At 43.5% G+C, this 9,477-nt stretch overlaps 1 protein-coding gene across 1 annotated transcript; it reads left to right on the top strand.

The window, feature by feature from the left end:
* Positions 1 to 68: 68 nt before the first annotated feature.
* On the top strand, positions 69 to 9,064 carry HSPB11 (heat shock protein family B (small) member 11). Its single transcript, XM_006025804.3, has 5 exons — positions 69 to 1,563; positions 3,804 to 3,910; positions 4,984 to 5,052; positions 6,309 to 6,352; positions 8,810 to 9,064. The coding sequence occupies exons 1-5, from the start codon at positions 1,466 to 1,468 to the stop codon at positions 8,915 to 8,917; spliced, it is 426 nt and encodes a 141-aa protein (XP_006025866.1). The 5' UTR covers positions 69 to 1,465; the 3' UTR covers positions 8,918 to 9,064.
* Positions 9,065 to 9,477: the final 413 nt, after the last annotated feature.

Genomic DNA, 9,477 nt, shown 5'->3' with positions numbered 1-9,477 from the left:
CCCCGCCGCCGCCCCCGGCGGCTTACTCATCTCTCCGGCCTCCTCCTCGGAAGAGGATGGCGGCCAAGAGGCCTCCTCCTCCTCCTCCTCCTCCTCCGGCTCCGCCTCCCTCAGCAGCGCACCCGGGCAGGGCCCAACACACGCGGGGCCCGAAAGTGGTGACAATCGTAACCACTGTCTCTGAGGAGCAGGGGGCCCCGCCACAAAAGGTCTCCCAGGAGCCGGGGAGGGTGCCCGGGTGGCCGCCGAGGTGGTGTTTAACATTTGGGACAGGCCGTCCTCAAAGCGAGGGGCTGCCCGCGAGGACGGCGCTGTCCTGGGACCGAGCGCCCCGTGCCACGGCTGCCGTGTGCGGAGAGGACCGACCGAGGCTGAAGGCCCGGTGTTTCGGTCTTGAACCTTTTGCAGTCCATGTAGATGAACGCTTGGAAAATGGCACGGAGATAGAAACACTGGTGGCGATGGCTTGCGTGCGGGGCGGTACTGGTGGCGATGGCTTGTCACTAGCGATCACTTGTCTGCGAGTGTTTCCCCCGTTCGTGCCGTGCTGCAGTGCTCCTGCCACTCGTCGGTACAACTCCTACGTCTTCCGCTGTTTCCAGTTTCACAGAGGACTTCGCAAGCTGGTGTTCAGCCCCAAACCACATACTCTTTGTTTTTTAACTACCTTTTCTCGCGCTGCGGCTCCTGTGATAATACGATGTTGGCAAAGATCTCTCCCGCCGTCGTGCCGCCACGCTGCCTTGCAGGATCGGGGCCTATTATAGCCAACGGGAGAGAAACAGGGACGCTGACCATGTACTAAAGGGGAAATGGCAGTCAAACTACTAAATAACAAAGTCTGACAACATCACGATGAATTTGGAAGGCGGCTGAGATGTTTCTGCAAGAAAACCTTCCAGTAATATAATGCCCGAGCCTTGTTCAATAGGGCTGTGGATGATTTGGCTGCGCTGCAGTAAATACTCTCGGGCTTTCAAAAATATTTTCTTCAATATTTGTAAATCAAGCATAATCTGAACTCTCAAGCTTTTAGGCCTGGGATTTGCACGGAGGATGCCAGCTTAATTATGGCTATTGGATTTGGCCTGAGACAGGGACATATTTAAAAAAAAAAAATGTAGCTATAGGTTAAAAAGAGTGTGTGCTTTAAGTGCATCAAAAGCCTTTCTGAACACGCTTACAACGAGCACGCTATGAACTACGAGCAGCTGTGCTTGTTTCGAAAGAGGAACCATTTGCCAGCAGCAGAGCGGTGTGTGGGGACTGTTTTGATTGTAACTCAAGAAATACCAGCTGTCGAAAGCAGAGGCCGAGTGTCTCTCCTGAGAGTGTGACCCACGCCCCGCACTGATTCCTGTTAGGGACTGAACTGGCTGCTAGGCAACTCTGTGACTCTCCCATTCAGCGATAGTCCAACAGCCTTTGATTTGTTTCTAAATCTCATGCAGATCAATGAGACAGGATGAAGTTAACAGACCCGTGTCTGAGTTCTGAAGGAGCTGAAGTTATTTTAGCCACATCAAGCGATGAAAAATATCCCCCTGAAAACATCATTGATGGGTAAGTGTTGCTGTTTAGCTCTGCCTAGGTGAAAGTGGTTGCATCAGCTGCTTTTGTGTCACAGACATTCCTTATTTTGTCACTGGATTTTGTATCACGGTGTATATTATACAGACAAGGCTCTTTGGGTAAATCTGATACCTTTTGTTAGACCAACTCAAGTAGTTGGAAAAATTCTTAGCAAGCCAGCTTTTGGGTTTAAATAAACCAACATGGCTACGACCTATACCCCTGTATATATTATACGTGTACACATACACATTACAATAAAATAATATTAAGATAAAGCCAAGCATTAAAAAGCTTTAAAATTCCAGAATTAAGGTTCTCTGGGTAGCCTTAATTTGACTCCTTTGTGCATAGAGATGACGGTAGAGCTTAATTACGTTTCCATGCCTTAATCAGCATGTGGAATAGACAGTGCTTAATGAGATGCTAGTGTGTACTTTCATTGCTGAGGGTGGGACTCTGTTTTATTTACTGTACACAATTTAAAACTTGCTCTGAAGACAGAATTATTATTTTCCTAGGCTTTTCTGTGGTGTTCGTTGCTGTAGTATCCAAGTGCTTCACAAGTAATGCTTTGTTTTCAGAACAGCAGAGGGAGGTCAGGTTATTACCCCTATTTTACAGGTGGAGAACAGATGCACAGAATGATTAAGTTTAAAAGTCTCTTCTGATTTTGGATGCCCAGGTTGAAACCCCAAGGGTCTGATTTTTCAAAATACTTAGCATTTGATAGCACTTGGTGCATTTGAAGCATAGCTATCACTGATTTCAATTTGAGATGTGCATGCTCAGTGTGAGGATGCTTAAGTAGGGCACCCAGAAAATAAGAAACACACAAATACTAACAATTTTTAAAAAGTTTGGTTGTAGTGATTTGCCCAGCATCACACAAGAGACTGCGCAGCATTCAACTGCCTTAGCCATTCATCATCCAGCTTTTCTTTTTCTGCAGTCCCTTGCCTCATTCACTAATAAAATTGTCAAACTTCTGCAACGAATTAGATAGACGTTCTTCCTACCAATTTTAGCCTCCTTCACTGTATGTGACCCCAGTTCACACCCAGAACACAATCATTCCTGAAAAGGGTTTTTTCAAAGTACTTAAAACTGGGTGGCTAGTATCTAGAACCAACTTCCAAGGGAAGTGGTGCTCACTCCTAAGATAATCACCTAGCCGAGGTCGTTTGACCCCAGCATTCTTTCCTGCCCATGGCAGGGGGGCAGACTTGATGATCTGCTCAGGTCCCTTCTGACCCTACCAACTATGAAATAGTGTCTGAGGTTGTAGGGTGCAGTTCATTAACTGAAGGTAATCCATGCATGCATTCTGAAAACACTATATGGCCCTTAGTTGCCACTTCCCTTTTGTTTAAAGTACCAGTAAATGATAAACGTAACTGGAAGTAGAGTTTGTAGCTTAATTCTCTATTTCTTGCGGATCTCTTTGTGGGATTTCTTTCCTTGCATATAGTACATATTTAAGACTTTAACAGAAGATTATGGACAGTGCATGAAATTAGACATATGTGGAAATCTTAGCAAAATCAGGCCTAATGTTGCGTAGTTAGAAGAAGTTCTAGGCACCTGCATTTGCAAGGCCTGGCTGCTGCAACATTCATGATAGTTATAACCTGTGGCTGACCATTTAGATAGTAGGCAGGTCAACTGTGAAATATGGCATGCATGACCTCACAGCAGTAGACATATTTGTGATTTTCGTGGAATGCAATGGAAAAAAGTCTCAAGAAAGAAATATGCAAATATGACAGGCATTTGACTGGGATGGTTTAGGGAAAATCCTGCCTTGAGCAGGGAGTTGTACCTCCAGAGGTCCCTTCCTACCCTACTACTTTATGATTCTTTCTGTGAAAAGAATACTGACAAAATGAATCTAAACGGTCTCTATATGACGGCCCTTGAAACTCAAACTTTAGAATGGAGCGGCCAATGAGAAATCAGATTCAGGTATTTGCAAATGTTCTGTGATAAAGGCAGGCAAGGTTCTTTGGGTAGATGTGGTATCTTTTATTAGACCAAGAACACACTTGAGAGTAGTAGAGGAACCAAAAGCTTTCATAGGAGAAAGAGAAAATGTAGCAATCATGGATGTTGTATTGGATCCGTAGCTGTGACTTTTTAAAACAAATAAATATAAATTACTTTGCAGATATCAGTATTTTGTAAATATATCTTAAGATTTTAAATAAAACTTGTAATTTTTTTAACAACAGAAATTCAGAAACGTTTTGGACGACAACAGGAATGTTTCCTCAGGAATTCATTATCAGTTTCCATAAATGTGTAAGATTCAGCAAACTCACAATTCTATGTTACTTAGGTAAGAATACAGTGCACATTAATATTTTAATGTTCACAATAGTGTCATATTCTATACCTACTTCACAAGCTGAGAGATGAGCCAACCTATAGTCCTTTAACTCTAAAATTTTGCATGAACTTCTTTGGACATATCAGAAAAAGATGAAACCTCTCAATACCAGTGACCATTGTGCATTATGTTATGACTAGTGAATTGGCCATCCAGAATGACGGGGTGGGGGCGAGGGGCAGGCGGGGACAGAGCACCCCCACCCAGCACTCTGCACTGCTGCTGCCTCCCAGGAGTGGGCGGGAGGAAGCTTGCATGCCCCCCCCCCCCCCCCCCCCCCCCCCCATCTGCCTGGCTGCTCTGCCTGGCCCACTCCGCTGGAGTCACGCCCCACCCGTCGTTCTTGATGGTCATTCTTGACGCAGCACTGGCTGGAGCCATGCCCCACCGGGAGCTACCTCCCCCAAGAGTGTTACGGACAGACAGACAGACAGATTAAGCCCTTTATCTATACAGGTTTTTATATATGGAATACATGGATTAGGAAAACTTGAGCTGCTAATTATTTATGCCCCAAGGCCTGAAGATACTTAGCCTTTGTAATTTTATCATAGCTAAATGTAGTCTTAATGTACCAATCTGTTTACCTTATTAATGGTAACTATTAATAATATATTATTTGCTTCCAAAAGTTCCATAAATAATTTATGTATAATTTTCTGTATTAATTTTAATGTTTAGTTTAAGGGAATGATGTTCTGTTTCCTTTGTTTACATTTTTTCAAATTTCTGTAATCAGAAAAATTGGGCTTCAGACAAGGCAGTAGGAAACTCTAGTTTTAGCTTATCTTAGACCAATCATTTATATTTTATTTTTCAGTTTTCCTGAGAGTAATGAGAAGATCATTACCTACCTACCATATTGGATATAGTGTGATTAATTGATTAATAGTGTGATTAATTGATTAATGTTTGTAAAAGTCTTTGAAGATTTAAAGTGATGGTGTTTGTAAAATAGTAATATGATACAACGTCAGCTTCTATGCTAAGTCTATACTGAAATTTTTTTAAACATATTTCAGTGCAGACTATAAGGATTGAAAAAAGCTTATCTATGGATCCAGTAGATTTTGAGAAGTGCGTTGAAAAAGGTGAGTAACCAAATATGCAATAGCTCTGATTGTCTAGGAATTGTGTTGATCTTTATGCATCTGATGATCCACTTAAAGCTCTCTCTCTACATCTTTAGCAGAATCAAGTTTATATAATGTATGTGATGTTGTATTTTCTTGCATACAGTGTGCCCCAAAATAAGATATGCACCTTATTTTTGAAAGGCAGAATTAAGAAAACCACATATTTCCTTGTATTAAGTAACTGAGTAGAAGCAGTTATTGCTCCGTATAGATCAGTGCAGACTTACTTTGGCTTTTGCCTGGTAAGTGGCAGAAACTGCTCTTTCTGTACCTCTTTCATTTAATTGCACTCCAATTTCCAACATCTACTTTTTGGAAAAAAATGTGAGAAAATATGATGTATTGGAAAGGATTCTCATTGTATATTTCTACTGATACACTTAATAAATCAATTTTAATGAAGTAAAAATTGTATGTGAAAACCTTTTGGAATTATGTCTTCCTATTGCTATACCACTTCTTAGTAATGAATAGTTAGCACTTTTCTAGTCAAAGCTTTTCTGTGAGAATAAGAACCTGCAATAGGATAATATTAAGGTTGATACTTTTTTGTACTCAGGCATTTGGGGATGGGCCAGAGGGTTTTTTTTTTAGTTTCTCACAATTTGTATTTATTTGATGTAAGTTTAGATGACTTTTAGAGTCTTTGCTGTTTGAACAAATAGGAATCCATCTTTTGTTTTAAAATGGTATAACCTGGTATACCGTGCACCTAATCTCACAGTTATTTATGTAAGTAATTTCTTCTGGGAGCAATCCCATTAATTTCAGTGGACCTGGTCTTTTGAATAGATACTTCATGCATAATTGTTTGTAGGTTTTATGTTGCTTCCATTTGATATTAAGTGAAAATCTTGGCATAATGGAAAATCAACACATTCTTTATGGTTATGTCATACAACTACAGTTTTTTCATACTCAAAATCAAAAGCATATTTAAATGGTATAATGGAACATAGTACATTATGTTAAGGGAGTTGTTTCTGTATCTCCCTAAGGACATTTTAAAAATGTTAAATTAATTTTTGTTAATTAATCTTAGTTTTTGTTATTAAATTTGAACTCTTGTATCACCTTGTTGAGAATAGTTTTTAAACCCACTGCAAGCCTTGCAAATCTTCAGCTCCTACGAACTCTCAAATCCAATTGAAACTTATGACAGACCTGGATATATGCTTGCTTGCTTATTTTCTGTAAAATTTATTTTTTAGATCTTCATTATTCAGAAGGGGAGCTTCAAACGGAAGAATTTTCAGTGAGTACCTACAATATTAATGGTGTGTGCATTAGGATGACTAGTTTGACAAAGATATATTGAAGTACACTAAATCAAAACTAAATTTTTAGGGTCTTGGGTATAGGAGACTGCTTTTGACTCCCCAGTCTGAATGACCAGCTGGGTCATCTGGGGTAGACTTTGGCACAAGTCCTAATTAGCACTCAGACTCATCCTCTAGACCTGTAATAAGACATCTTAATCACTCTGCCATCATGCCTGGCAGGCGTTTGTATACCACAGTATAAAAATCCAGATAGCTATTATTTCTATACATGCAATGTAGAAAATTGACGCATCTAAATTTCTATACCCTTCTGCTACATTTTAATTGTTTACATCAGGCGTTATCAATCCCGAGCCTGCAGGCCATATCCAGCCCACAAAGCCATGTTATCTGGCCTGTGGGTCTCCCCTTCTGTCCAGAAATTTGGTTCAGTGGGAGTGGTGGCAATTAACACTACCACTGCTCCTTCACCACCAAATTTCCAAGCCCCACACATCGGAACTGCCCTGGCCAGGCTGACTCTGCACAAAGGGGTTGAGCCTTTTTCCTGCATGGCTGGATCAAGTTGGAGTCTAATCCAGCTACGCAGAAACAGCCTGACCAGGGTCAGAAATTGTGCAGGATTGGGTCCTGGCCAAGCCATTCCCAGCCAGTTGCATTGGGCCTTGGCCGGGCTGATCCTGAGGGGCTGCGTTTGGCTTTGGCCCCATACAGTTGCATCCATCCTGGCCAGGCTGTTTCAGTATGGCCGCATCAGGCCCCAGTGGGGCCAGTACCACATGCTGAATCAGGCAGTAATGGAGCCAGAGGCTCTCCCGTTAGGGGGAAAACACTGCTGATTAGTCTGTTGCATAAGCAAACAGGCTGCTGAAATAAGGGTGCAGACCTAAGCAGCACCAGAGAAGACCTAATGGGTCATTAGCCCTAAGGGCAAACACTTGTGTGAGCTGGGGACTCACCTGTCTCAGATAAGGAGCACCTGTGGATAGATAAGGGGAACACCTTCGAGGTAGGCCTGCCCTTGCCAGAAGCTGTGTGCTTGGGGGAGAGAGCGGCTGCTCAAGAAGCCTTGCAGGAACCTGGACACCATAAGCAGAGTGGTGAGAACTTGGGGGAGGATGGCTCTGGCATTTACCCAGAGTGAGGAAAGTGCTTTGTTTAAAGCAATAGCTAAGTTTATTACCCTTTATGTTTGTTACCCAGAGTGGGAATGGTTTTATTAAAGTGACAGCTTCCCTTTTTCTTTCATGACGCTTGCTTACCCAGAGTAGGGAGGTTTTGGTTAAGGCAATAGCCTGCTTTTATGTTATACAGCAAAAGCTTTGTTATCTGGCACCCATGGGGAATGGGGGGTGCTGGATAACAAAATATGCCTGTTAACTGAGAACCGGAACAGGTGTCTTTGCCTGTTTGGGCCACCACTTTTCCTGCCACGTCTGTGGCATCACTGCCCCTCCCGCAGGCCCCAAGGGACAGGGCAGCAGGCCCCATGCAGACTGCTATGCCCCGGGCCGTGGGGGCTTGACAGCACAGGCTGCTTTGCCCCAGGCCATGGGGGCTCTGCAAAAATGGAAGTGCCACGGTGGGCACTTCTGGTTTCACTTTTACCTTACAAGCCAGCATGCCAGTTAGTAGAGCATGCCGGCTTGCAAAGTGCTGGTTAAGGCAGCTGTTACTGTAGTTAGATTGGAGGACCAGGCATACAAAAAGGGAGAAGAGGCCACATGGTAGGGTGCCTTGGGGCACACTGAGCTCTGAACCCCATTGAGGGGCAGGGATATTGGGAACGAGAGGCACAGGAGCGTAGGCCTTGCCAGGACCATATACAAGCCAAATTGGTGGCAGCCTAGAGGGCTGGGCCCAGAAGCCAAGGTCCCAGGTAGCAGGCCTAAGGTACAAGAACCCATCTAGATAAAAGGAACCAAGGCCAAGAGGGATGAGGCTCCTACATGGCCTCTGAGGCCTGAAGGGCCATAACATGAGTAGGGCAAATAGCTCCGCAGTGATAACTAGTGGTAACACCTGCAAGGCATGGGTGTGACTGCAGGGGAGGTCAGAGGCCCTGAACACAGTCCTTAAGGTGCCTGGTATCTGAAGACTTCAAAAGAGAGTGGCTTGACAGTGCACTGGGTTCTGTCTGGGCCTTGGGCAGCCACCCAACTTCTTTCCGAACAAGGTGTGGCTGGTGAGTGGGAGAAGGGCTCAAGTGACCAGGGGAAGCGGCAGTTGGGTGGTCACAAAAAAGCGCAACAGCACTGCTTGACTCCAGCCTCGCCACACAGGCCCACAGACCAGATCCAGCCTGTGGACAAACCACGCACCGCTTATCTAGTCTGCGGGCCGAAAAGGTTAGGCACTACTAGTTTACATGTTTCTGCTAATGATGCTGATACTGCTAAATACTTTTTTTTTTTTTTCCTTTCCCTTAGTTTCCTGATTGCCAAGCTACCTACTTGCGATTCATCATCAAATCGGGCTTTGATCACTTTGTGTCTGTGCATAGGGTGATGGTAGATGGCATGGCAGAAGACATGTAAACCCCAGTTTACATCATTACCTGAAAACATGTTGTGTAATAACCTGTGTATTCCTACTTGTAGCATAAAGAATATTTATTATTAAATCATTACACTAAAAAGGATGCTGAGAATATGGATTGTTTTTTTTCCTAGCAGTTTAATGTGCAGTGTAATACTGCTGTCAACTCTGGTAATGTATATCTAGTTTTGCAATACAGCCTGCAAACACTGAAGAACTACTTTTTACTTAACCACTAACGCACAAGCATAATGAGGCTCTGTTTATGGAAGCCTGTATGGTGAAATTAAAATGTTATTTAAACCAGGTTATATATTTTAAAATGCAATTGCATATTTCATTTTCTATTAAATGTTTCCCTCCCACTGTGAGTTCAACAGAGGAAACGTGTGTAAAATATTTAGACTTGAGGCATTCTCCCAAACCTAACAGACAATGGTGATGCGTAGGGAGTGCACAGGGGTGCACGTGCACCCCCTGAGAGCACCGGTGCACCCCTTGCCAGGCCGTGCTCCCTATTTAGCCGGTCGGCAGGGGAGCAGGCGGGAGCGCCAGTGCC

This window comes from Alligator sinensis, unplaced genomic scaffold, assembly GCF_000455745.1.
Source record: "Alligator sinensis unplaced genomic scaffold, ASM45574v1 scaffold172_1, whole genome shotgun sequence".
NCBI lineage: Eukaryota > Metazoa > Chordata > Crocodylia > Alligatoridae > Alligator > Alligator sinensis.
The sequence above is the reverse complement of the archived record's forward strand: the minus strand, read 5'-3'. Positions and strand labels throughout refer to the sequence as shown.

Bases quoted from the DNA above. Each gene is read 5' to 3' on its own strand.
- HSPB11 (XM_006025804.3), top strand. From the start codon at position 1,466: ATGAAGTTAACAGACCCGTGTCTGAGTTCTGAAGGAGCTGAAGTTATT. The intron at 1,564-3,803 runs GTAAGTGTTGCT...TTTTAACAACAG, and splicing joins CCTGAAAACATCATTGATGG to AAATTCAGAAACGTTTTGGA. The intron at 5,053-6,308 runs GTGAGTAACCAA...TTTATTTTTTAG, and splicing joins TGAGAAGTGCGTTGAAAAAG to ATCTTCATTATTCAGAAGGG.